General features: G+C 53.9%; 10 protein-coding genes across 10 annotated transcripts; 5 read left to right on the plus strand and 5 right to left on the minus strand.

Annotated features, from left to right (window-relative positions):
* Positions 1 to 3,942: 3,942 nt before the first annotated feature.
* Positions 3,943 to 4,757, minus strand: BO86DRAFT_389223 (uncharacterized protein). Its single transcript, XM_025672072.1, has 2 exons — positions 4,360 to 4,757; positions 3,943 to 4,282 (listed from the first exon to the last, which is right to left on the minus strand). The coding sequence occupies exons 1-2, from the start codon at positions 4,692 to 4,694 to the stop codon at positions 4,063 to 4,065; spliced, it is 555 nt and encodes a 184-aa protein (XP_025527870.1). The 5' UTR covers positions 4,695 to 4,757; the 3' UTR covers positions 3,943 to 4,062.
* A 1,860-nt stretch (positions 4,758 to 6,617) lies between these two features.
* Positions 6,618 to 8,328, minus strand: BO86DRAFT_379223 (proline permease PrnB; the record flags this gene model as incomplete). Its single annotated transcript, XM_025670665.1, has 2 exons — positions 6,618 to 8,098; positions 8,160 to 8,328. The coding sequence occupies 2 exons, from the start codon at positions 8,326 to 8,328 to the stop codon at positions 6,618 to 6,620; spliced, it is 1,650 nt and encodes a 549-aa protein (XP_025527871.1).
* Positions 8,329 to 9,332: 1,004 nt separating this feature from the next.
* BO86DRAFT_312900 (uncharacterized protein) lies at positions 9,333 to 10,606 on the minus strand (the record flags this gene model as incomplete). The annotated part of the gene is made up of 3 exons (XM_025667978.1): positions 9,333 to 9,843; positions 9,909 to 10,144; positions 10,193 to 10,606. 3 exons carry the CDS (start codon positions 10,604 to 10,606, stop codon positions 9,333 to 9,335), a joined length of 1,161 nt encoding a protein of 386 aa, XP_025527872.1.
* Positions 10,607 to 10,851: 245 nt separating this feature from the next.
* Positions 10,852 to 12,738, minus strand: BO86DRAFT_448195 (glycoside hydrolase 5 family protein). The gene is made up of 3 exons (XM_025676629.1): positions 11,548 to 12,738; positions 11,358 to 11,486; positions 10,852 to 11,302 (listed from the first exon to the last, which is right to left on the minus strand). Exons 1-3 carry the CDS (start codon positions 12,245 to 12,247, stop codon positions 10,998 to 11,000), a joined length of 1,134 nt encoding a protein of 377 aa, XP_025527873.1. The 5' UTR covers positions 12,248 to 12,738; the 3' UTR covers positions 10,852 to 10,997.
* Positions 12,577 to 14,633, minus strand: BO86DRAFT_418941 (uncharacterized protein; the record flags this gene model as incomplete). Its single annotated transcript, XM_025675095.1, has 5 exons — positions 12,577 to 12,738; positions 13,083 to 13,553; positions 13,593 to 14,021; positions 14,170 to 14,362; positions 14,584 to 14,633. 5 exons carry the CDS (start codon positions 14,631 to 14,633, stop codon positions 12,577 to 12,579), a joined length of 1,305 nt encoding a protein of 434 aa, XP_025527874.1.
* Positions 14,634 to 18,209: 3,576 nt separating this feature from the next.
* BO86DRAFT_91488 (sugar porter family MFS transporter) lies at positions 18,210 to 20,271 on the plus strand. The gene is made up of 3 exons (XM_025677794.1): positions 18,210 to 19,476; positions 19,531 to 19,801; positions 19,859 to 20,271. Exons 1-3 carry the CDS (start codon positions 18,493 to 18,495, stop codon positions 20,254 to 20,256), a joined length of 1,653 nt encoding a protein of 550 aa, XP_025527875.1. The 5' UTR covers positions 18,210 to 18,492; the 3' UTR covers positions 20,257 to 20,271.
* A 681-nt stretch (positions 20,272 to 20,952) lies between these two features.
* Positions 20,953 to 22,140, plus strand: BO86DRAFT_389230 (SDR family oxidoreductase). Its single transcript, XM_025672073.1, has 3 exons — positions 20,953 to 21,522; positions 21,626 to 21,972; positions 22,049 to 22,140. The coding sequence occupies exons 1-3, from the start codon at positions 21,060 to 21,062 to the stop codon at positions 22,094 to 22,096; spliced, it is 858 nt and encodes a 285-aa protein (XP_025527876.1). The 5' UTR covers positions 20,953 to 21,059; the 3' UTR covers positions 22,097 to 22,140.
* Positions 22,141 to 23,059: 919 nt separating this feature from the next.
* Positions 23,060 to 23,941, plus strand: BO86DRAFT_399514 (uncharacterized protein; the record flags this gene model as incomplete). Its single annotated transcript, XM_025673633.1, has 1 exon — positions 23,060 to 23,941. The coding sequence occupies one exon, from the start codon at positions 23,060 to 23,062 to the stop codon at positions 23,939 to 23,941; it is 882 nt and encodes a 293-aa protein (XP_025527877.1).
* Positions 23,942 to 24,777: 836 nt separating this feature from the next.
* BO86DRAFT_399515 (uncharacterized protein) lies at positions 24,778 to 25,336 on the plus strand (the record flags this gene model as incomplete). The annotated part of the gene is made up of 2 exons (XM_025673634.1): positions 24,778 to 24,972; positions 25,061 to 25,336. The coding sequence occupies 2 exons, from the start codon at positions 24,778 to 24,780 to the stop codon at positions 25,334 to 25,336; spliced, it is 471 nt and encodes a 156-aa protein (XP_025527878.1).
* Positions 25,337 to 25,980: 644 nt separating this feature from the next.
* BO86DRAFT_379229 (uncharacterized protein) lies at positions 25,981 to 26,358 on the plus strand (the record flags this gene model as incomplete). The annotated part of the gene is made up of 1 exon (XM_025670666.1): positions 25,981 to 26,358. The coding sequence occupies one exon, from the start codon at positions 25,981 to 25,983 to the stop codon at positions 26,356 to 26,358; it is 378 nt and encodes a 125-aa protein (XP_025527879.1).
* Positions 26,359 to 26,829: the final 471 nt, after the last annotated feature.

The raw sequence follows: 26,829 nt of genomic DNA on the forward strand, positions 1-26,829 counted from the left end.
GAGGCAAGGTGTGCATGTCCTGGATGTGTCTGTCTATATTCCATCCTCGTCGACTTGTGGTGGTGTATTCGCAGTGCGGGCATTTTGGAAGCGCGCTATCTATGCTGCTTTTCATGAATGGTCAGTTGAAGAACATCGGAGAGGCTATACAATGTCGGACTCACCTGCGATCCTGCTCCGCAATTGCAGTCTGACCGCTGTCGCAAGTGTTCGCTGCTGAAGTGTCCTCATATTGAAGTCCATGAAAGGGTTGAGCAGAAGTTATCTGACCGGTCGCTGTTGCTGTCTGCGCGTTGTAGCCAGAAGTGCCTTCACTTGGGTACGAGGCTCCTTGTGAATTCTTCATAAAGCTGTCCATGGATCGCATAGTTTCGGTCTCAACTCCCAAACACTCCGCACTCCATTGCCAGTTAAGGCTGGTGAGCCGAGGGTCAATTGTTGCTGCTTGATTGAATATATCATTATCCAATACTTCCCCACACAAAAACTGCTCGTCCAGTCTCGAGGTTTCGAGGGAACCATTGGGATTATATGTATCGATGGATAGCGAACTTGAGGAAACAAAGGGGGTCGGATTCATGTCAAGCAAGGTTGTATCTGCCTGGGTTCAAACCGTATTCAGCCAAGCTAGACACCCCTTCACCGAATAGGTTTTAGGCTTTGCGTAATGTGACAATAGAACTGTGCTTTGAATAAAGGAGATCGAAAGCTTGCGAAACTTATAGGAGTATATACAAGCAGATTTGGGGACAAGCCTTATAAAGAACACAAGGCAAGATGTTCGTGGATGCGTTGTGGCTCTAGTAGGAGGCACATTTCCCCTCCTTCATCTTTGAAAGAATTTCCTCCGACAGAACTTCTTATTGCCTACGATCTATCAAATTGAAGCTACGGCTTAACAAGTTAGTACAGGCAGGGATTCGAAGACTAGGCTGTCAGGTCCAAGCGTTGTGGCCGTTGTCGTAGTGACGTTCTCTACCTACGGCTAGGAGTCTACAGACTTCCAGTATGCTAGAAGGCGAAATGTCATGGTGTGAATTTTCCTACTCATTCTTTCCTTATCTCACCCATAGCCTTGCCCCATACCGCAATAATACTTGTGATGAATACCATACATTACCTTGGAAGATCTTGAGGATAGTAGAACTGAACTTGAAATCTTGAATACCTATGACTGATCGATTGAGGAAAACTGAGTACACATAGGAAACCTGCGAGTGTAAAAGAAATATTACGAGGGTGACTGTCATCATAGGTGGCTGAGGGATAGCCCCTATGATCCTGCTTTCTTTGTCTGTCACAAAGGGTATTCTATCAAAGCTCTGTCGAATCCTCAATCCAGGTACCGTTTCAATAAGCGAGTGGAGCTACCCTGCCCAGCGGCTCGACGGGAACTAGAACCACTTCCTAAGGAACGGACGACTCCCACCAAGACTGGGTGACTGGGTCAAGTCTCTACGGGCATGGAATCACCCAGCTTCCCAACCCTTTGACCTTCGAGTTCCCAACCCTTCCATCCTTTCGATTCCGGCCAAATCTCTTGAGGCTACCGAGCGCCCCGATCACTGGAGACAGGTTGAATGCGACGCCAATGCACTCCTTCACGAGCTTCTCATAGTCACTTGACACAGCCACTTGGGGACAAGGCGCCTACCGCCAGCTTCCAAGGAGTTTCCTCGTGGACGGTGGGGCACCTGTAGAGCCTGGCTTCTACGTTCCCAAAGGCCCAATCAGGTCCTTGTTTTGCCACCCATGACCTACACGTAGGCGAGTGACGGTCACCAAATCTATTTGATCTACGACAAGTGGAGTGGGAAGAGGTAATCAATGTAGTAGAGTACAGCGAAGCACTGCCTGGTGTAGTTACTCGCCAAAATATCTGGCTTTTGCAATAGATCCACCTCTTCAATATACCCTTTTGGGAACAGTTGGTTAGAGAAAGAACCCGAACTCGAGTAATTGCGTGGAGTGGCTGGCTCAATTTACACCAGCTGGAGTCGAGTGTTCCTGACTGATAGGTAAATTGACTTTTAGGTCTCCAAAGTTAGATTATGTTCCGCGTACCCCGGGAGTGACAAGTCACACTCGGGCATCCAGTAATACCAGCGGAAAGGAGCCGCATACAGGGGCACGTTCCGGCCATGGGAAGCCGACTTGGAAGATGTAAAAAGAAAAGAAGAAAAGAAAGACTTCTAAGGCAAGCGCTGCGTATCCAGGCCTGTCTTCTACTTCGCCTAGAACTATGGCTAAGTCTAGAGGGGCCCTGAAACAGTGGCGGGCACTAATAGCCCTGAGCATCATCCGCCAAGTGGGAGCTTCGACATTGATTGGTCAATGCACTTGGCCTCCTTCATATCAAGCCAGGCGATCCATATCTTACGCGCGGTGAGGAGAACCTTTCAAGAATATTTAAGTCCCCAACGGGCCCTGAACTCGTATGTACAGATCCATCTTGGGTAATCGTCCAGTCCTTAGGTTTTCTCACTCCGCACAAGCGGTGTGACGATGCACCTGTTGTCTTGTTCAATCGTAGCAAGAGCACAGGTCAGACACAACAAAACTCTTGTCATTTGTCTTTGCCATCTTTGCCAAAACGATTTCGCTAACAGATTCTAGCCCTCTACGGTTCTTAGCACGAGAGAGGTCTCCGCCCACTACGCTGGGCTGAGCAGGGGAAACAGATCACCACAGTTCGCACCCTGCCTCGTCGCGATCTCTCCTTGAGCCACTGGCCCGACTAAATCTGATGTCGAAGAAGTCAATCTCGCACAGATCTTGCTCGAGAGTCAAGTGGAATGATTTTTTAGGTCTTGTCGCTCACTGTTGGAGTCAAGGGCGACATTTTGCTAGCACAAGCTCCGAGAAACGGTCGCTGCTCAGCGAGACTTCATACCAATAAATAATAAATGCAACAGGAATCAAAGAGCGTCGAGCAATCCATGACCGTTCGGACACGAGCCCATTCTAGGTGAAATGTTTTGTGAGTATTTTGCTCTGCTGCCCAGTGGTGACTGAGAGTCACCCGCGGCTAAAGGTGTGCTGACGTGCTTTCTCAGAAAAAGCACTCATCATCCAATTGACGCCTTAGTAAGCCTCACACTTACTTCGGTATCGGAAAAGAAGGGGGCTGGGCTCTAAGCCGCCCTGGGCTAGTGGACTGTGTAGTTCGCGAAGAAAAGAGTTCTCTGCACTTGGTATATGCAATGAGCAATGTTTACTTTTGTACTTTCCCTGAGTCCTGCCACGGACAATCAATCCGACCGGCGAACAAAGGTACTGTACAGTACAGTACCACACGTTCGCAAGGTAGAGGCGGTGGGCTCAGACTCCAGGAGACGAACGTACGGCCCTGGATCGGCTAATAGCGGCGGTTCGTCGGCGCGGCACGGATGGAACTCCCCGGCCCGCTCCCCCCGTTACCCCCCCGTGTCACCCATATTAATGTCCGGCTGTACTCCGTAGCCTTATCTTCAAGAAAACGCGCCCGCGATCGCAAACTACGGATCGACTCAGCTTTGTCTCCCACGATGCTGTGAGTTGACGTCCTCCTTCAATCCCGACGACGTGGGGTACTTTTTTGACGCCTCGACCCGTCCTTTTTATCCTATTCAATGCTTTGGCTGTCCTGGAGAAATCGCCCTGATTTATATCCTTACATGCTCTAAGTCGTACAGTACTGTATGTACATGGGTACAGAACCTTCCCGGTCCTTTCAAGCCAACTTGATCCTTCCAAAATCACTGATCAGTATAATTCCCCGTCTGCACACGGTACGACAGAAAATATCACAGGCAAGATTCACGCATGTCCACCGTTTATGCAAGCACACGCAACTAGTTACCTTGACTCCTACTTGCCTTTACCCCCCGAGTACCCAACAACTCTCAACTGGGAGAGCGAAATACGAGCCCGTAAAAATCGACAGAGGAAAAGGAAGATAGTCCCCCCCCCCCCCAAAAAACCAACCAAACTATACCAAGAGGCTTGAGCGCTACGCTATCTGGCTCTGAGCGCCCGTTTCACAGTCTGAGGGACATGCCTTCGATACTCGAGGAAGGGCCACTAGCGAGTGCTCTGATAGCCGTGCACGCGCAGCGCGTGCTCAGTTAGATTATCATTGCGATTGAAGGACCGACCGCACCCATCTATCAAGCAAACATGCGAGCCAGGCGACAAATGGAGATGCTTGATGTGCCGCCATAGATCGGCGGGTCGATTGAATGTCGGGCGGGTGTCGCAACCCGCCCAGTTGCACTGGAAGATGCGGGCCGTTGACGCCGATCTGTTTTTTTTTTTTCTCTTCCGATTAACTCTGGAAGACAAATAGGGGGCTTGGGAAACGAGGGAGTAATACTGTACCTATCGCGACGCTTCGTGGCGGGCCCTGCGGGGGTAGTATTCCTGCTACGAGAGGGTACCAGTGTCTGTCCGCTAGACAACTGTTGACATGGAACATGTGCGGAGGAGGGGTCATGCTGTTGGCGAACGCTGCTGTCTAGAGGTGGAAGCGGTTTTGGATCGAGACCGGGAGTCGAGCTATCTATAGATGGTAGGGTACTTGCTGGGACAGTGCTGGTCGGGTCAAAGTGCTGTCCCGCCAGCGAGGAATCTTTTGGGCTAGGGATTGGAATGAACAGAGGGTGTTGCTGGGTTCCGAGTTGTGAATCGGTGTATGGCATGTGCAGATGAGCCATGGGGTCTGAGTCTTGCATAAGATGGAGATCGGACAGATGCTGTCTCTCGCCAAGGATGTCATCCCAGCCTAGCATTTCTTCTTCAAACTGAGGGTGATGAATATAGGGCATTGGAGCCACACCATTCGGGAAACCTGAAGCATGAGACATTTCGAAGATGGAAAGAAAGGACTCGATGCTAATGTTGCCCGAGGTCATGTATGAGGAAGAAAAAAAAACGATGGCTATCGGGGGCAATTGGGACAAACGATGACGGAGAGCAGCGTTTTTATATTCGGATGAGAATGTTTGGGAGACTACCTAGTCGACTTAATGCCGTCGCTGTTACGCATCTATGAACCGCCAGAAATTTAGGAAGTCAACCTCAGGGTGAGCCGACGATAGACTCAGCTGTAGCTTGCAGCCTGGTGAGTTGAAGTTGCGGTGCCGTTTTCACGGCAGCCTTCGTCATTGGTCGCTCCCTCTGGTGAGAAGAAGCCACACCGACTTCCGTCGAGGTCATTTCACCGCATGACAGTTCTTGGGAGCCGATAGGCTGGAGGAGTAATACGTGCCTCATACCATGTGTAGTATTTTTGCCTCCCGTCACTTGAGATCCGACCAGAGGTCAATAATGCAGGCTGCCGGGGCTTCCCCCTATGCAAAGGTACAGTACAGTATCTGCATTAGTAGTTTTCTACCAGTTCATTTGTTTCAACACATGTATGCCGATGGTATTGTTCCCAGGTGGCTTGAAGTTCTCAGGCACGTATCATTTCGGCACATCAGGACCGCCCATTCGCGGGCTCTACAACAGGGCGTTAGTAGTTTTCATTCCCTGTATGGACGGACCATCTATATATAGTGTATAGTGATCGTAGGTAACATGTAGATACCCAACAGCTATCGCTGATTTTCTTGAGCTTGGGCGCGATGTATGCCTACCGCAGCATATAGGGAACGGAACGGATAACAGCAAGATCAACCGTGACGTGGTTCTGAACCGATGGAACGGGTGTCGGGAGCTAATACTCTGTACGTAGATTCAATCTTATCAATGGTCGCAACAGACTTTCACTGTTCTACAAATCGCCCGGGCCGCCAGTCTGCAACCCTCGCCTCAGTATTGCCTGTTGCCTCGGACATGTCGTCATAGGGCACCGATTTCGGAGTCCATGCTTCTAGACTTGAAATGGTTTAGTAACAGTGACTTCAATGGTGATGCCACAAGCCCTCGCCGGGGAGGGGTGGGCTCTCGAATCAAAAGATACCCACTAACGTATAGACTGCTGGTGGTTTATCTTTAGTCTGTGTCTGAGGTCGTATTGTTGAACGACTGACCAAATAACGAATGTTGGACATGCAGAAGGAACCAAAGAAGTCAGTTTGTTATGTCCGCCTGAGCCCAGGCGTCGCCGTAAAGTATTTGAAAGGACTGTATGAGTCGGGTCATCGGAACTTGATCGTCCATAGCAATCAAACGAACGACATTTTCGGCAATTTGGCACGGACCACTTGCCTCCCCGCGGCAGCACAGCACAGCCACTGCACGTTGGCGTCGGTCCTCCTATGGCCATGTGCCAGGCGGGCGCCGAGGGGTAAGTTACCTACTACGGAGTAACTACTACAGGTATGTAAGCAATAAACGGAAGGCTCAGCCACCCCCTCCCTGAAGCGGTTAACGCGATTCGTCCTCGGTTGTCACTTTAGTACTTAGACCCTGCGCTGTGAATGTTAGTTTAGCACCATCTCAGGCTTTGCTATTCTCTGATGCGTCTTCATCAAGCATACAAGTATTTTCAGCTGCTACCTGAAGGGTTTGAACTGGATTAACGACATATAATGTCTTCAGTATTAGATTCCACGGTGGCTACCTCGACTTCGAAACTATGCAAGCACGATTATCCCCAGCACGAAGACCACGCTTGACCCCACCCACCAAATTTACTCAATCAACACCCGCAACTTCTGCGCCCACGTCTCCCGCGGCCGAGGCGGCCGCTCCGCCTCCAGAATCTCCTGCAACCCGGACACCAAATCGACCTCGGAGGGCTTCCAGGCCCACGGATCGGACCGAAAGACCACGCGATGGCCGACATACAGCAGCACGAACGCCGGGATGCCGATGTACGCGGTGAAGAAGTTACTGGCGGACCACTCGGACGGAAAGAAGCAGGTGAAGCCGTTGATGAGCATCAGAAACACGGAGCCGACGAGCCCGACCCACATGCCGTAGGGCTGCAGGCGCGAGGCGTAGGGCTTCTCGACGCCCTGGGCCCTGATGGCCTTATCGAACCGGAAGTACACGATGCTACAGCAGATCCAGGAGATGAAGCCGGAGGTGTTGGTGAAGTTGATGAGCCAGTTGAAGACGGTGTAGCTGCCGCTGCCGACGGCCATGTAGGCCAGCAGCGCGAACAGGGCGGAGACGCTGACGGCGAGGTAGGGCACGCCCCAGCGGTTGCAGGTCTTGAAGATGGTCGGGGCGTTGCCGGCGACGGCGAGCGAGTACAGCGAGCGCGACGACATGTACAGGAACGAGTTGCCGGCGGACCAGGCCGACGTCAGGATGGCGGCGTTGACGATGCTGTCCAGCACGGGGATGCCGGCGTTCGAGATCGCGACGACCCACGGCGACGAGCTGGCGTCAGTGCCGGTGCCGTTGATCAGCTGTGGGGCGTTGGACGAGCAGATCACCCCGATGGCGAGCGCCCCCAGGATGTAGAAGATGACCAGCCGGTAGATGTAGCGTCGCGCGGCTTTGGGGAGGTTGCGCCGCGGCGACTCCATCTCGCCGCCGCTGATGACGATGAGCTCGGGCGCGAAGATGAACGCGATCGCCGATTTGACAACGCACTGCAGCAGCCCGACGAAGCGGCCGGCGTCCCCGTGCACGAGATAGGTGTTCATCGCGCCGGGGTCCTTCCAGTAGTGGAACCCCAGGCGCTGACGGTTGGGCCCGCCGCCCCAGAAGAGGATGAACGCCAGCAGCAGGAGGCCGACCAGCGTGATGATCTTGATGCCCGCGAACCAGAATTCCGTCTCCCCGTAGAAGCGCACGGGCAGGAAGTTCAAGAGGACGATCACCACCAGCATGACCGTGATCCAGACGGCGAGGTTGACGTTCGGGTGCCAGTAGTCGATGACCATGGAGGCGGCGACGATCTCGTACGGCACCAGGATCCCCAGACTGTACCAGTATAAATAGCCCATGGCGAAGCCCAGACTGCGCGACACGTAGCGGACGGAGTGGTGGGCCATGGTTGCGCCGTGGGTCGGGAGATAGGCCCCGACCTCCCCGAGGCCGGTGACGAGCGCGTAGACGAGCCCCGAGATGAAAATGTATCCTAGCAACAGCGATAGCGGACCTCCGATGTGGAGCGCTTGTCCTGATCCGACGAAGAGGCCGGTGCCGATTGTACCTCCTACAAGTCACAGAAGGTCAGCTTGATAGTGCACTACTGTGGTCGTGGCAGCAGAACAGACCTAGCGCCATGAGCTGGACATGGCGGCTCTTGAGGCCACGCTGGGTGGGCTTGTAGCGCTCATCGAACAACTCGCGCTCGATCATCGTGCCGGGCTTGACATCCATGGTCGCAACTTCGGGGTCAGGACGCGAGGGGGTAACCCCCGAGGATTTTTCATGGGTGGCCATGATGATGGCGGACACGGTGGATGGGAGCAGAGAGAAATCAGGGGTGAGATGGTTACTTGTAAAGAAGACAACTGGGGGAAATCCGGTGGACGTGCATTTCGAGTGACGAAGAAATCACGTCGTGCGACCTCACCGATTATAAGCGTCAGATCGTAAGTTTTCTCCGGACCATAAACTGAGCCGTCAGCCAACCTTGGCAACAGTGAGTTTGTGAGAGTGTGACGAGTGAGATGAATCCCCTCAATCAGGTCGAATGTAACACAGAGAGAGGCGTGGAAGATTAACCGATAAGAAGATGCGGGGAAGCCCAATCGGTCACTGCGTTGGCTTGTGAGAGGTGGTGAGAGAATGCGCCACAGTCATCACACTAACCGACTTCGGCGTCGCTTATCTTCCTGCTTCCTGACAAGGACTCCATCCTCAAAACGTTAATCGTCAAAGCAGACAATTCCAAGGCGGGCTTCTGAAAGGCTGAATCCCTCCGTCGCATGGCTAGCGCTGCCCTGCCCAATCCGCATCCCCTACTAGCCCGCCCGTCCGCGTATCTGGTCTAGCATGTCGCTGCGCATCTTATCTGTTTCTAGCCCTCCCTCTCCAGGGTCTAAGTACCCCTGATCCAGTGGCTGGCCGTTTAAAAAGCCACTTGACCGGTCCGACGACCGGGCCGGGGTAACATATCTGGCATTTGCAGCCTCAACTTGAGTGAATTGAGGACTCACGAGATGGTTAAGCGAGATGACATACTTCTTGGCGGGCTTGCTTGGAGTGAATATCGGCAAATCGCTAACCTCGGTTGGATCAAATCAGCTGGAAGTCCCAGAGACTCGGCCAATGCACAGTGGATGATTATAAGCGGTCGCTCCAAAAAAGACCAAAAACCATAATAGGCAACAATCAATTCGTCAATGGTCATTAGTCTTATATTGTATCGCTGGTCCAGACGACACCAAAAATCCAGAGTATCAAATAGGGTATCGTCAACAAGTCAATAATGCTCCTTACGGTTAGGAATCCCTCCCCCACCCACCAATGTGGTCCCAAGACACCATAACCACGCGACGTTGGCTCCCTTCCGCCCCCAGCTGCCGCAGCAGATCCATCTCGTGTGCACTCAGCATCTTTCCATTCCTCCGTCGCTCCCACGCCGCCTGCGTGACGATGGGTGCCAGCTCCTTCGCGATAGCCGCCTCATCGCGATGACACGCATAGACCGTCTGCGACCCCCGGACGCGGGAGAAGTACCACACTGCGCGGACGACGTCGTAGCGATGCTCGAGGAACCAAATGACGGGCCAGGTGATGATCCAGAGCTGCAGGATGATGCAGAACCAGTAGGCGAAGGAGTTGTTGCGCAGCTCATTGATCCAGTGCGGCGAGTAGATCGTCAGCTCCTGATTGGCGAGCGTGATGGAGATATCGATATTGCCGTGATAGTTGAGACTGCGGAGGTGGGAGATAAGGAGGGAGCGGAGGGTGGCCACGTCGAAGCCGACAATGCTCCTCGTGAAGCGAAAGCTTAACGCTCAGATTAATACAAGGCTGAACCACCCAGCAAACAGGAAGGGAGGGGGGAGACATACGACTTGACCGGCCCGGGATCCAGACAGAACCGGTCACACCAGCCCATCAATCCAGGTTCCTCGCCTTCTTCGCCCACCAGACCCACAATCTCCCCCTCGGACGCATCCTCCACATGTCCTCCGCCAGATCGACGCGGGTGACCGGCCCAGGTCTCCGACCGGGACCGACCCCCGCGATACGCCTTCTGCCCGTCCCCATCGCGGACCACACTGCACACCCGCCAGCCATCGCGATCCTCTGCGTCGTTTGCAACCGCGTCGACCTCGTCTTCGTAGTCGGGCACCGCGTCGTAGTCGCGGACCATGTACTTGTAGAGATCGATCTTGAAGTCGAAGTCGACGACCGTCTCGTTCCGCGTGCTCTTGTTGTTGCTGGTGCTGTCGGTGCTAGTGGACTCCTCGCGGGTCTCGGTGTGGGAGCCGCGGACGGTCAGATACGGTCGCGGAGGGGTCCGGGCTTGGCGCACGATCAACGCGTGTAGGGCGGACGGGTCTTCGCTGAGGGCGGGGTCCAGCATGACGCTGCGCTTGTCTTCCGCGTCGGAGGTGGCTTGATTGGAGCTGGGTCGAGGGACAGGAGAAGGAGGGGGAGGTAGGTTGGTCGTAGAGGGCGCCGAAGGCTGCGGTAGTTGAGGGGTGACCGGCCCAGCGGCGATGGTCTCTTCGTACGACGGGGGTGGAGCGGTGGGGTTGCCCATTTTGTGGGAGGGGCAAAAGTAGGCTTTGATGAATACTATCGGGGTGTTGCGGAGGATATGGCTAGCATGTTAAGTGTCGTTGTTGCAAAGAGGACACATAATGCGCAGTAGTTACAAGAAGTAACGTTAGAAGTGTAGCCTCGAGAAACGAGGCGGAGTTGCTGTGGCGGTTCCGCCTTGGCGCTTCCCGCCCTATAAATAAACTACCTTAAGGTGTAGTACCATCCCCAGGCACCCACGAAAACCACCACTACCAGCTATCTTTGCCTCTTACACGTGGAGATATCCCAAACGATCAGAATCACTGGCTAAACATTCTAATATTCAATCTCTCCACCGCAGTCCTTTGCTAGTCCACTACTAGGATACTTGTTCCTTCCACACCAACAGTCTATGCCGACTGCGCCTTGATGGCCGCCACGTGATCCGTCACCAGGCACGTGAAGTCGCTAGTGTTATAGTAGAAGGTGTTCCCATCGTTGGGGGACTCGCCCCAGCTAAAGGTGGTGCCATACTGCCAGTACAGATCGGCGGAGATCCCCGTCGCGTTTCCGGCCGTCTGCTGCCAGGGGCTCTCCACAGCGCAGTGGTTGGAGGTCACTCCATACTCTTCCAGCAGGCACGGCTTACCCGCCGCCTTGCAGGCCGCCGCGTGGGCGGTGATCCAGCCGTTGCCCCAGTCGTAGGAGGTGCCCCCTGCCAACAACGTTAGTATCACTGACTTTTTATTCAGCATGTCAAGACAACATACAGCTATCCGGGTACAGATGCAGAGTACCGAAGTCGATAGTCGAGATGCCCAGATTCTTGGTGAAGTTCAATCCCTCGCCGTAGGTGTAGGGGTAGCTGCCGTCGGAGTCGACATCGAGACCGAAGCCCTCTGTTGGATGAAAACCGTTAGCGTCTGATGGAGAAACAGGATATGGTCTAGGTCAACCGACCATCACCGATTGTGACCAAGTGCTTCGAATCCAGCGACTTGATATACTTGGACGTGTCGGAGATCCAGTTGTACAGGACCGAGGTATCGCAGCCGTTGCAGCGGGGCTCGTTGGCCAGCTCCCAGGCGAAGATGGCGGCGGAGCTGCTGTAGCGCGAGACGACCGCCTTGATGTAGTTCTTGTAGGCGGCCTGGATGGCGGTGTTGGTGTAGAAGTCGGTCTGCGCCGCGGCGCCGTAGGCCGTCACGTAGGCCTGCATGCCGCCGTAGTCGGTCCACTCGTTGACGAAGTTGATGATCAGCTTGACGCCGTACTTCTCGGCCGAGGTCACCACGTAGTCGAGGCGCTGGAGCCCGTCCGCGCCCGTGTTGATGGTCGAGGTCCCGTTCGCGTGCAGCTGGTACCACACCGTCCCGTCGGCGGGCTTGGTGTTGACGTCGTTGAACCCCCACACCCGCAGGATCTTGAGGTCGGACGCCGCCAGCTGGCTCATGACGAGGTCCACGTCGTCGTTGTTGGTCAGGAACCCGATCCAGTACGAGTTGGTGCCGGCGAAGTAGCCCGTCTTGCCGTCGATCGTGAAGTGCAGCCCCGAGGTGCTGGGGAAGGCGGTGGTGGCCGCGTTGTGGTTCGGCGTCCGCGGAAGAGCCGTCGCCAGCGCCAGGCTGGCGAGACTGAGGAGCATGTGAGAAAGCTTCATCGTGGTGGTGTGGTGTTGTCGAGTCGCCTGGCTCTAACTATCATACTTGCCTCCTGCGCCAACCTGCCTCTTCTTATAGAACCGTGATTCGGGGCCATTGCGATCGGACCATCCTCCGTTTCTAAAATGAAGAGCTCCTCGAGGATCGAGGGGAGTCTGTTTCGTACAGGGAAGGAAATCCACTTGATATCCGCTTGTAGCACGGAGAGACGGTGATCGTCAGGGCATTTAATCAATTCGGCTCTGCTGGCGTTTTGTCCGTGCTGGTTTGGGAATGGCGGATCGGCTGGTGTTTCGGAGGCCGTGAGTGGTGGAGGGTCTGTTCCACTTTACCCGCGACAAGTCATCGCTTGAATTAGCCACATTTTAGACTGACATGCATTGACGCATGGCTTCTGGGGAAGACGATTGAGTTGTTTAGTGGTTGCGGGGTTGAGGGGCAGAGTCATCTGCCTGGACGGTCGGGCCGTATGCCGTGCAGAAATTGCTTTCTACACAGTATTTTCACAGCATTTTCATAGCAAGATCACACCATCACGAAGGATAACAATCATATGCCTCAAGGGGTAGCAGTGGGTCTTCAATGTCAAACTTGAAACCAATCTTGGCAGGGTGAGCATAGGTTCCAGACACTTCCCGCGTTTGCGCAGGAACAGACCTATACAAGAGCAAGACTTAAGACATGGACTAGTAGCCAGTTCGAATATCTAGTTCTCTGGTCTCACTTTGAATCAAAGCTGGTACCTATTCATGAAAGCCGGCATGTACCGGGCATTGACCCGGTAATGATTGACATCAGAGACTTGGTGACTTCACTTAACTCAACCTCCGTCACTAAATGAGCCCTGTCAAAGGGTGTACGCTGGATTGCACTACACCTGCCACTGGTCGTCTCCCGCGCGAAGCGATCCCGAATAAACCCCAGCCACTCAGGAGAACTCGCCGTCAAGACATCGGTGTGGTCCATGTCCGCATAGAGGCTCATATGCACCTTATTCCCCGATAGACAACTCGCGTTGAACGACCGAACGGTAATCTCCGGCAGGACGGCGGTGTCATTCAATCCTTGAACGATGAGCATCGGTGTTTCCGCAGTACCTCCATTAGCAGGGGCCGTTGCGTTCTGCCACGCCTGAAACGGGGCATTGTTCACGAGTGCACTCGTGTTTGTAATAATCTCTGGCGGTGTCAGGCTGTACCCCAGCGACATGATGCTATAGTAGCATGCCTGCGCGAGCTCAGCGATCTGGACGCGCTGGAGGAAGGTGGCGGAGAAGAAGGAGAGGTCAATCCCGGGGATGACGCGCTTGAGCGCGAGCGGCAGCCAGAGGGCTTCTTAGGTGACATCGTAGCTTGCATAGCTGCTGCCTGTCAGAATGGTCTCAGCCGTGAGCACTGTCATATCGTAGATCCTTCTGGCGGGTGCTAAAGCCACGGTGCCCAGGTATTCTCCCGCGCCGTGGGTTTTGACCAGCTCACTCTTTGAAAGCTTCCAAACAGCACCGCCTCCCTGACTATGGCCCACACTCATACATTCCGAGGTGAAGGTATGGGGTAACGCCTTGCACGCGGCGACCATGGCGTAGTAGAGGTCACTGGCATGGGCAGGGAATGAGAGGTATTTGTGGAGGGTGGCATTGTTTCCGAGACCCGCGTAGTCTGGCACGACGACCGCGTACCCGTCCTCAATCAGGAGACTCCAGCTGTGGTAGTCGTAGAGATCTGTGGTGGTGGTGGGAGGACAGCCGGCGAAGACTCCAATGGTGCCGGGAAACTTGGGTCGGGTCGGAACGAAGTATATGGCATCCCGAAGAATTCGATTGCGGGAATGAGGGTGCCGTGCAAGTCCCGTGTAGTATATTGGAAGCGGTAGGCCGTCATTCCGGTGATCACGTTGAGTGTCTTTGGTTTGGTTCGATGACTTCGAACTTCAGCAGATCACCTGCAGCGGAGCCTGTAAAGTTGCTTGCGGTGCTGTAGAAGTCGGAATCGAAGCTCGTACCGAACATCTCGACATCGGCGGCCAACCCGGCTTTAAAGTAAGTCTGACATATTGTATCACATCCAAGCTGAGGCAAAGTGGTAGTTGATACATTGAATTTTGCAGTTGATGCTCTAACCAGAGAGCTACACGCGAGCCGATGAGAATGGTGGTAGGTAACATTGGAAAAGACAAGCTATTTCTGGGGAAAAACCAAAGTAAATGACGGTATGAGAGACTCTAAAGTTGATTAGGCTAGAAGACTTCACTCCTACACTCACGCGAATGAAAGCGATATTTATTTCTCCTTTGAGTCTGAGGAGTATACACTATACACAAGCCTAAGCTTATTTACCCGGGAACGCGCGGGCAGCGATCCGCTAGCGCTAGTCTGTATTTGGACATGATGCTGCGATGCCAGGTGGTGGGTCGGCCTAGAGCAGTTTGTGCTCTGGTGGAAGTTACCTGAGACTGCCGTTAGACAAAAGTAACTTCATATCATTCTGTTCGGATGCTTTATGTATAGTTTGCGATGCTTCGTTTATGGTTGATTGATGGATTATGCTCCATCCATCTTTCATGAGTGATTTTGGTGACAATAACTTTGAAGCTGCTAGCGCCTGTTGCTCATGGGGATTAGCTCCAAGATTACACGTTGTGGAGGACCGAATATCATGTGTGATATCCCTGCATTGTGTGTAGGTAGATCAAGATCAAGAATTGCAGGCTTCATCCTGACGTTGCGTGGTGGCATCCATGACAGTGAGGGAATGGGCGAATGGAGAAATATATATCTAGACCATTTACTAGGCGCCAGTTTGCAAGGCGACCGTCGTCTCTCAAAACTATTCCGAAGCTCGCTTTGGAGAGTTGGATTGTAAAAAGCAGCGTAGGTGTGGTGTGTTAAGACACCGGCATTTTGTTGTCCGACAAATGTGTGGTCGGACGATTCGACGAGCAACCTACATCAAAGTGCCCTACTCGAGAGCTGCCCGGAGAATCTATCCCCATACCTACATAGTGATAGTTGGTTCTCCTTGAGCGAAAATGCCAAAGAAACCCGAAGCCCCCGCCAGTTTTCATTGGCGCACACATATTAACCTTATATTGAGATTCTCAATGACAGGTATAATGAGCACATGGCACCTGAGAATCTTTGCAAGAATTGAATAAGCCATGTACTCGTAGTAGGCCTTCTTCCAGTAAGATGTAAGAGATCACCTGACCGGTGAAAACCCCCTACTTTCGACCTGAAAGTAAAGCACAGCCAAGATAGAGGCCTCGAACCTTCGATCTATTTCTCAGTCCAGACTGCCAGATTTCCACGTGCTTCTGTCAAAGGACCAGTGGATTCGGGAGATACCCGAAGCAAGTGTATCAAGATGGTAGGTGACGCACCAAGGGGAATGGCATGGTCACCTAGTGTAGCTTGATAGAATCAAGCAAGTCCACAAAGGGCCATGTCACTGCGTCAAAATCAAGGTTTCTTGTCCATCTGCGCAAATTAACTCCCTAGATTAACATGGGCGTGCGGGCTTTGCCGGAGTGTCGTCACTACCAAAGAGGGCTCGGAGATAGTTCACTCTTTCGGCAGCGTCTCCGACCAACACCATCGGTGATTATGATTGTCAGATGATCGGAAAACCGTTAATTTGACAGATCGGGCCTCAGAGAAGATTCTTGTCGTGCTGGGTCTACGTTCGGCAAGTTCATAGCGTTGGCGCCGTGTTTTCGACAGAGCGCCCTTCGGATCTCGGAAAAAGATTACTGAGGCGTTGAGCGGACTGGCGCGATGTGGGGAATGACTTTTTCCGGGGCTGCGGTTCGGGTGCTATGGTATCCCGTAGTTCGCATGGGGTAAGAGTACGGAGGGCTGATGACTACGCAGACCAATAAGATCAGTGCTTGATGGAAGATTGCTGTGCTGTGAAGGCAAAGAACTCTCCAGATAATCTGTGGCAATCCCCGAAGCACGCCGTAATGGTACGAGCGTACGGCCGAGTTATCTCAAACCTTGTATACTTTTGGCTTAAGGCTTAGCAAAATGCCTGCTTCCGGCCGTGCCATTTCCAACCTTTCTTTAGCCTGGTGGCAATAGCTTCAACTTCAATGGTTCGGTTCTTACAGCAATTTCCGACCCATGATCTCGAACTCATCGCTACCGGCAATCCAGCTTCCAGAAGCCGGACAAGAAATCGATTAGATTTGATCTGAGACACCTTTCTAGGAAAGTTCCACGGCAAACTGGTGAGTAAGCGGCCCATACGTCATCCGAGATTCCAAGACTAAGCGAGCACGTGAGGATACGACAGCCCTTACCCTATTTGAGGATGACAATTTACCCGGCTGGAGAGTTTCTGCACGAGGAGACTCAGGGGTTGCTGCCACCGATCCCAATACCTAGTCTCTAGATGATCAGTGGAACCGGTAAAACAATAGTCAGGAACCATCTACAACTTTTATCCCACAGGGGAAGTGCCCGGGGATCCTCAGGTACAAAATAATCTGATACTACACAGGAGACTACGTAAACACGAATAGACCATATGGACAGTGCATGGGAATAGCGTCATGAATGATGGGCGGCCTAAGCAAGCCATTGTCGTCATTGTGCACTGCGAGAAGGATCAGAACCCTGGCCGGAGGGAGTTTAGGCGAGGTTCACACCAAGGCAGCCGCGAAGCTTGGTGGAGGATTCCAGAGCCAACCAGTCGAGTCCATTGACGCCACCAATCATGTTCGGCTCGGTCGGGATGTGGCAGGCAGTCAGCTGGACGTTGGCAGCAGTTCTCACTGTGATGGCGACTCTCGTCATCCCGACTATCGGGGCCGAAACGCTTCTCTCGGTCGGCTTAGCGAGCATCTCAGTGCCAGATATCGGTTGGGCATTGTAGACGTGGGCCAATTGATCCAAGGGGCGTGAGAGCAGTCGACGCTGTCGGGAATAGCTTCGCGCACCCAGTAGGCACCACAACTCCAATAACTGGATATCAAATTCCCCATGTTTTGTGCGTGAAGTCTCCGCTGGTTTGCCGGTGGTCATAACTGACGTTCTAACCTCCGCATTTCCCCTCTTTTTCCCCTCCTTTTAGCACCGTGCAGGAAGTGGAAGTGACTGGGATAGAAGGCTCACCGGTCAACGGATATGGTATCGCACTCCCCTCAATTTCTCCAGGCCCTCCAGACTTGATGGCCCTGCGTCAGCAAACTCCAGGTCACTCCAGGATATCCGACCCTTTCCGGGCCACGCGCGGTCATTTGCTTGCCGAACTCTGGAGTTGTGGGTGAGTGTCCCAAAGAGGCATAGTGGTAGTGGGGCATCTCCACATTGGGCAAGAATGCCTTTTGTTCATTCATCGCCAGGCTTTCCCCCTCTGGAGCGCCGCTGATGCCCGTCTCAACCTGCAACCTGCACTTTTCCTTGTTCTGCTTCTTTTCTTCTCTGCTGTCTTGGCTGATGCACGACTCTCACATCCCTGTCGGCCATCATCAGTTCACTGTAGACCAGGTCTGTGTTCCCCGGATGTCCAAAATGACACCAGACTAACCCATTTCTGTACGACAGCATCTCTCTCTCTTCCCTCGTGGAAACCGATGTCATCGATCTGGGGAACCCATGGATGGCTCCTTGACACACGCCTCCCGTGCCATGCAGGCGGGTGGCGTCGAACCCCTTCAAACCTCTAGTCGAGAATAATTAATTCCGTGTGCCGATGCCGTCAGCCAACGAGATCCGTCACCTGCTCTTCTAACTGTCCCGAAAGAGGCCCGTGGAACCCGATAGTACTGCAACTCCCCCTGGTACTCCGGCGGTTCCCCAGTATTCCGTCACTTCTGACTGGCCTGTCGGTTTCGGCCGGCCTTCTACGGCATACCTGGGGCCATTGAGAAAGTCGTCAGCCCTGGTCTCATTCCCCCCGGCAGCTGCTGATGTCGGCTCCCCACATGTCGGCTCTCTGCCCAGGCGTGGATCTGTTTTCCCCCGATGAAAAATTTCCCCTCCCTCTTTCGTCTAGAGGACAAGGCATAAAAGGCCGCTCATTCCCCCCGGAGAATGAGATCTTTCTGAATCAGGCATCTGCATCCTTCTTCTTGACTCCCAAACAAATCATATCTTCCCTAAAAGGGTGATTGAGTTCAACCCTTCTATACCTTCACGGGTTCGACATCTCCCTATCGTCCGCTCCTTTGGGCTCGATCTCACTGATCATTACTCTCTTCGACAAGATCAAAACAATCCCCGCAGCCTGCACCCTTCTCCACCATGGGTGTTGAATCCTCTGCCAGCCATGGGGAGCACATCACCCCTGCTGTCGCTCCCCAACAACAGTCTAGCCAAGAATCGCTTGGCTACGACAAGCCGATGGAGATGGGCGTGGACACCCCCGTCCCTCGGGTCACGCTGCGCTCCTTCGTCCTGACCATGTTCGTCTCCATGGGAGGTCTTCTCTTCGGTTATGATACCGGCCAGATCGCCGGTTTCGAGCAGGAGGATGATTACCTTCGACGGTACGGTATGCAGAAGGCGGATGGTACCTGGTATCTCAGCAATGTGCGCTCCGGTCTGTTGACCAGTCTGTTGTCTATCGGTACCTTGATTGGTGCCCTGGTTGCTGCCCCCATCGCCAACCGCATTGGTCGCAAGTGGTCGATCACCGTCTGGTGTGTCATCCTTATCATCGGCCTCATTGTGCAGATCACGGCTCCCTCGGGTAACTGGGTCCAAATGGTCATGGGCCGTTGGACCACTGGTCTGGGTGTCGGAGGCTGCTCCCTCCTGGTGCCCATGTACCAGGGTGAGAGTGCGCCTCGCCACATCCGTGGTGCCATGATCAGTTGTTACCAGCTGTTCGTCACTCTGGGTATCTTCCTGGCCTACCTGATCAACCTGGGAACGCACAACCTCGATGGCACCGCTCAGTGGCGCATTACCCTTGGTATCACCTTCGTGTTTGCCCTCGCCCTCGGTGCCGGTATGGCCTTCTTCCCCGAATCTCCTCGCTTTGCCTACCGTCACGGCCGCATCGAGGAGGCTCGCAATACCATGTCCAAGCTCTATGGTGTCCCGGAGAACCACCGCGTTATTATCAATGAACTGGATGAGATCCGGGCTCAGCTCGAGGCCGAGAACGTTAGCCAGAAGTGGCACGAGTTCATCACTGCCCCCCGCATGTTCTACCGCATCGTCCTGGGTATGGTCCTGCAGGCGCTCCAGCAGCTGACCGGTGCCAACTATTTCTTCTACTATGTAAGTTTACCTTGATTTCTTTTTTATATGAATCGCCTTGCTAACGCTTAACAGGGTACTACTATCTTCAAGGGTGCTGGTATCTCCGACAGCTTCATCACTCAGGTGATTCTCGGTGCTGTCAACTTCGGAACCACCTTCGGTGGCTTGTACATCGTTGAGAACTTCGGTCGCCGCAAGTCTCTGATGGTGGGTGCTGGATTCATGTTCGTGTGCTTCATGATCTTCGCTTCCATCGGCCACTTCATGCTCGATGTGCAAAACCCCGAGAACACCCCCGAGGTTGGTAAGGGTATGATCGTGGTTACTTGTTTCTTCATTGCTGGTAAGTCCGGACGATTTTCCCTGGGTACAATTTTCATCATGCTGATTATTCTTCCAGCTTACGCTATGACTTGGGGTCCCATGGTCTGGGCCATCGTTGCCGAGCTCTACCCCGGCAAGTACCGTGCCCAGGGTATGGCTCTGGCCACCGCCTCCAACTGGCTCTGGAACTTCCTGATCGGTTTCTTCACCCCCTTCATCACCGGTGCCATCGACTTTGCCTACGGCTACGTCTTCGCTGGCTGTCTGCTGGTTGCTGTCTTCGTGATCTACTTCTTTGTGATTGAGGGCAAGGGCCGCACCCTGGAGGAGCTGGACTGGATGTACGTCAACAAGGTCAAGCCCTGGAAGAGCAGCAGCTTCGAGATGCCGACCCTCCACTCGGCCGAGTACTTCCAGGAGGAGGAGCGTCACCGCAAGGAGTCCCGCTCCTACCACGCGGAGAATGCTGCTTAAGTTGAAAGCGTGGAAACCAGAAGGAAAAGTTATACCCCTGGGGATTGGAGTTTGATTTGGATGTGTTTATGATGTTTTTTCACGTACAGTGCATATGTGGTGGTGTGTATTTGATCGCATGATATACCAGGCTCGGCCATGTACATTATTATTGCATAGTTCATATATTTTTTGCCTCTTTTCAACTTCTCATCATGCCTTGTGTAACTTGGTTCCATAGAGAATTCACTGTGACTGCCTTGCCACTGGGGTATGATGTCATGGTGTAACGGACATGACATTACTGCCTACACCGCCTGCACCGCCACACTGTCCACCGCCACAAATTGCTTATCGGTGTTATCTTATCGCCCAGAATGGACAGACCCACAGGGTGTAAGTTACTGCAAGGTTACAGAATGCGTATCACTTCTACACCTCCATCCAGGGCTGCAGACAGCAGCCATGGCCAATTGATGCCATCAATGCTCGGCCTTTCATACTCCCACAGTGTCAACGGACCTTAGGCAAGTAGATGAGATGAGACTACTACCAGGTAAATACTACCGTAACCTAATTCACGAAGCAGCCAACCCCAACATCCAGATCCATCTGGCCCCTTACAGACCAGCACTAGCGCCGCCCCGGGGGCCCGCATTCTCATCCTTCCCGCCTCGTATAACCACCCGCGATTGTTACACCACTTCCTCCCATCAACCTTGAGCATTTTAAGCTACCCACCTCCCGTCACATCACATCACATCACAATAACACCCCCAATCCAAACCTCCCTCCCTCCCATCCAACCCACCAACCCACCCACAATGACCTCCCCAAAACAACAACCAGCAGAAACGCGCAAGACCGTCCTCATCACCGGCTGCAGCGCGCACGGCATCGGCTCCGCCCTCGCCCAAACCTTCCACGCGCGGGGCTTCCACGTCTTCGCCACCGCGCGCTCCCTCCTCAAGATGGCCCACCTCGCCGACCTGCCCCACATGACCTTGCTGGAGCTGGACGTGACATCGCCCGAGCAGATCGCGCGGGCGGTGGCCGCCGTGCGCGCCCACACGGCCGGGACGCTGGACTACCTGGTCAACAACTCGGGCTTGCCGCTGGTGCGGCCCGCGCTGGAGACGTCGCTGGCCGAGGCGCAGGCGCTCTTCGACGTCAACTTCTGGGGCACGGTGCGCGTGACGCAGGCGTTCAGCGGGATGGTGGTTGCCGCCAAGGGGTGTGTGGTCAATATCGCCAGTCTGGGGGGCAATATGCCTGTTGTGTGGAATGGTGAGTTTCCTTGATGATTTCCAGGGGGGTAGGGGGGTTAGGGGAGAGTGGTTGAGTTTGCGGGAGGCTGATCCGATTGAATGTTTCTGTGGTGGATGGGCAGCGTTCTACGCCGCCTCCAAAGCCGCCCTGAAATCCTACGGCGAGACGCTGCGGTTGGAGCTGGCGCCGTTCGGGGTCCGGGTCGTCACGGTGATGTCGGGCGTGGTGCAGACGCAGATCTTCGCGAAGCATCCCGACCTCGAGTTTCCGGGGTCGATGTATGAGCCGGCCACGGAGGGGGTTCGGCGCATGGCGGCCGGGGATTCGGTCAAGGATCCCATGGCGCCGGAGGAGTATGCGCGGCGGGTGGTGGATGATTTGCTGGGTGGGAAGACCGGGTTGGTGTGGCGCGGCAGGATGGCGTCCATCGGGTGGTTTTTGACGACCTGGATGCCGACTTGGGTCTTGGTGAGTTTTACTTTTCTTTGATGTTTTGGGGGGTTGTGGTGGTGGTGGGTGTAAGTGTGTTTGGCTGACTGTTTAGGATCGGATGGGGACGGCGGGGATGGGGTTGGAGGAGTTGAGGAGGTAGATCATTTGTTGGATAATGGGTGGTATGTTTTTGCTTCTTTTGACTCGGAAATGATTCTCCCTCTTGGCGAGTTGTATATTAGCTAGATAATGTATGCACAGTCCACTCTCTGGTAACAGCGGTGACGAACTGTCCCAAGATATTAGCACTCACAGGCAAGCGGTAGACATAGGGCTAGTACACCCTCCCCACAGACCACCATGACCAACCATGACTAACACATACAAAGCCCAGCCGGATACTACCCCAGTCCTACAGCACCATATGATTGACCAACTACTAACCCACCCCATGTAGTCCATCACACGCACATCATCCGAGTTACAAGCCCCCAAAGATTGTCCCACAAAGCCAGACATAATAGCCCGAAGAAGCCTCATGATAGAAATCACCAGCTTCGACGATGCTGCCAACCAAATCATAGAAGACGAGTGGAGTGATGAGATCAGCTGGCTGTATCGTTATCAGGTCCGGTTTGGGTTTGGTGGCATGTCACGATTGCTGACTGGCGTTGCAGGTGGAAGACGTCTGGCACCAAGCCTGGAGGGCGGAAGAGGCACGTTGGAGTGTGCTTGATGGTGACGATGACAACAACAGAGAAAAGGCGACCAGAGCTAAAAGTACTTCTCATCTCTAAACAAGTGAGCGGCCATATACTGTATACCGTGATGTGTAAACAATGCACTTTGTAACCAGACAGTACTGTACACACACCATGTAAACATTAAGCAATCCAAACCTCGGCAAAACAAGCCATATCTGAAAGGCGGTGTGCCATTCTGCCACCCCAACATCCAGAAAGGGGATCGCGGTGTTTTCTTTACCTTTTTTCCACACCTCCCTAATCCCCCATCCCTGAACCCCAGAATCACAAACACGCCCTCTATTTGCACACCCCCCGACCCTGTGAACTAGACTATACATTATACACACATGCAAACCACCCAGCCACACCACCATCTAATGGCCACGGCCACGCCCGCCTCCCCCTTCAACTGCTTCGCCGTTGCGCCGCCCACCGACCCGAACGCGCCGCCGCCCCCACCGCCCGACCCATCCATGCTGCAGCTGCCCCCGCCCCTGGAGGGCTGGTACGTGACCTGGGAGGAGGCCTTTGGGAAATCCCAGGCGTTCGCCGAGTCGCACGGCTACCGGCTGGTCAAGAAGCGGTCCAGCCGCGGCGAGACGGGCGGCAACCAGCTCAAGGCGCTGTACCTGATCTGCGACCGGGGCATCTTCAAGCCCTCCGTCGCGAAGATCCGCAAGCGGCCCAACCGCAAGCGCATCGGGTGTCCGTTCGACATGTCGATCCTGTGGAACTCGCGCCAGGGCCTGTACCAGGTGCGCGTGCGCAATCCCTTGCATAACCATGGGCCCCGCGAGAAGACGCCCCCGCGGGAGCCCTCGCCGGGGTCCAACCTGCCGTTTCTGAGTGAGGAGTTGCCGCCGCGGTTGGGGGAGGAGGAGAATGAGGAGGACGGGGAGGGGGAGGGGGAAGGGGGGGAGGGTCCGCCGTCCGCGGAGTCGGATGCACAGCAGCAGCAGCAACAGCAGCAGCCAAGCAAGCCTGCGGTGAAGAGGATCAAGGTTCGCGGGCTGCGGGATGTCGCCGTCAAGGCTTATTGTGAGTGGCAGGAGTCGTATGTGCAGTCTCCGCTGCTCAAGGCGGAGTTTCGCAAGGCGCGCGACGTGGCGTTGGAGAATGGGCTGGATCTCGAGCAGATGCACTTGGATCAGGATTGGGAGTTTTTTGTCGAGAATGGGGTCAAGAAGGGCATTGCGAGGCGGTTCATTGAAGACATTGTTGAATGGGCGAGGTTGTTTGAGGAGCTATCGGGGAATTGAACTCTTGACTGTGCTTACAATGGAGTCCGGTTTGATGAACATGTTTAGTGTACATATCGTGTTAAGTTTATTGGCCGGAGTACTTACTTTTCAAGGTCTAGTGGTGCAAATTACTTTCGGTATAAACTGTTGGGCAATCTACTCATGAGCCAGATAGCCAGAGACATCGAGACCTGACTATGTCCGCTTAGAGGGACGGTGTCAACCCACGCCGCGACTTAGGATGTGAAGAATGACATTGGGGCCGAACAGCTCGGGACGACAGTTCAAATATGCAACGATTCATAGAGGCTCTCTGCTAGAGCATCTGATTGGCGCCATCGTAAGTTAAGGTCGTCGTAGATTGTGGAATAGCGTGGGTGACGTTGATCTATGGGGGCCATTAAGGCGCAGGTGGCATCTGCAGCGGCAAGGATCGGGGCCGAAATCCTGCCGGAAAAATCATGTGCAAGGCTATCTAGCATTTGTCCTGACAGACGGTAAGCTTGACATTGCGTCTGCTGCGCAACAGCCGTACGCGTCATGCTTCCCCGCAAAACCGCCCCCAGGCGTTTCGGGACCAAGCCACCAGCCTGATTCGCTTATGCAGAACTATGTCGGGTTTCGTGGCAACATGCAGCCATCCAGTACACACTTGATAGTATGAATAATTGCAGTGTCAAAGACAGGAAAGGAGACACATGGGGAGTTGAAAAGGTATAAAAGGGGTCTGTCATCTGTGATTCCAGATCATCATCAACGACAACAGCACTCTCAACACATCACCACAAGCACCCAATCACTCCTTTGACTCACTCAAGTCTATCATCCTCCATTCAGCCAATCCAGTCGTCAAGATGAAGTTCTCCACCGCCCTTCTTTCCGCCGCCGTCTCCCTCCTGACCGGGTCCCAGCTCGTCTCCGCGCTCTGGTCCTGCAGCGAGCTCTCCAAACTGGGCGATACCGCCATCGACGGCACCGCCTACATCCACTACACCTCCATCCGCGACAGCAGCTACAAGGCCAACGGCGAAGGTGCCGCCGAGCCATGGGTACGATGACCCCTCCCCGTGAAACTGCCCACTCCCTTCCTATCCAGAGACATTTCAGCCAAGAACGAACGAGGGCTAACCGCACTAGATCGCAATCTGCACCCCCAGCGACGACTCCTGGAGCCAGAAGGACTTCGGCCTCCCCTGCACCAACTCCGCGGGCGGCAGCCAGCCCTACACCTTCTCCTCCTCCGAGACCGGCCTCGGCGCCAGCCTCGTCGTCTACAGCGGCGAGGGTTGCGATGAGAGCGCCTCCGACCTGCAGGGCGGGTACATCTCCTTTGACGGGACGACCAAGGAGTTGAACTCGGACTGTGGCACGCGCAACAAGGGCGTTACTTGCCAGTTCTCTTACTCTGCTTAGGGATCGCCTCTTTGTTTGAATGAAGGGGGTTTTCGCCGTTGTGATGGGGATAGGGACAGTGATGATCGCGAGATCTGGGTTTACACTTGGAACAACCAAGTGTAGTCCGTTTTTGTGTTTACTATTACCGGGATGAAACATTTGCCGTGATAGTATGGCTTGTAAGATGATCGGAAGAATGCACTTGCTGTTTGTCCTGAATATCACACCAATCAAATCATATTATTGTACCTGGTATACACAGAAGAGATACGACGATAAAGTTGAAAGAGTCTCATATAGTAGGCGAACCTCGACACCAAGGTTCACAACCAGCACTGACAGTGATAACCGGACCATAGCGCAAGTATAGCAAAGGAACGAGATCAAAATTCCAATCCAAGACAAAGAGCCAGACAAGTTCATTGTCTGCCCACATCCGACCTTTATCACAGCTACACTCATAGCGGGAGAATACTATCCAAGATTTCCACCCCTCCCTATACACATCCACACATCAAGCCCTCATCTAAGGATTATAAATACCACCCCCCTTACCCCACCCCAACCTCAAACCAACACCTCCAAACCCCACAACCACCCAACACACTCACAAAGCTACACCAACAACCCCAGCATACGCATATCACTTACCCAGAGTGAAAATGGCCTCCCGTCTTCCCCAAGTACCGCCCGGCTACCTCGCCATCTACTGGGCCGAGAAGGTCATCCTGCTGATGTTGCTGCACGTCCACTCGCCCGTCGCGTGCGAACCCGAGCGTCCGTTCGACCTCGCCGAGGCCGAGCGCGTCGTGGAGAACGGCTTCATCGACACGTTCTGCGGCAAGGTGATCCGGGCCAACATCTCGGGGGACTTCGCCTCGCCCAAGAGCTACGACGAGGTCGCCGGCCCCGGCGCCTTCAAGACCTGTGTCGACTTGACCAAGCAGATCATGTGGGCCGCGCACCAGGATCCGTCCGTCTTGGACGGGGAGGGGGAGTTGCTGGCGGAACGGCTCTGCGCGTTGGGCTTTGCGATCTAGGATGGTGGAAATGTCTTTGTGGATGCGAGGCGGAGGATGTAAAGGGGGCATTTGTGTATCTAGCCTGGTTATATTAGCTGTGCTCGTTGGTCCGTGGTATTTAGGTATTTTCCGTAGGCGGAGAATAGTTAATGCGTTGATCATGATATGGATTACTTTCTTTTCTTTCATTTTGTATTTGTAAATTTCCTTAAGCTGCACGTTTATATATTTGTGTGCTTTCAGTTGCACTTGTAGACTGATGTACTTTCATATTTCAACTTATTAATGACCCAGTGTTCTTTTTGTGTGTCTGAACTTTGTAAATTTGGTTACCAAAAATTCTACGAAGCTGGTGAAAGTCTTTGTGGTTTCAATCACCCCAGACCTAGACAGTAGCTCTGGGTCATTCAGGAGCCTGTCTAATCCTAAGCATCTGGCGTTATAAGCAGACATCCGCCATCCGGCCAAACTGGGCACTGGGTTCTCAAT

This window comes from Aspergillus japonicus (assembly GCF_003184785.1).
Source record: "Aspergillus japonicus CBS 114.51 unplaced genomic scaffold BO86scaffold_23, whole genome shotgun sequence".
Lineage (NCBI taxonomy): Eukaryota > Fungi > Ascomycota > Eurotiomycetes > Eurotiales > Aspergillaceae > Aspergillus > Aspergillus japonicus.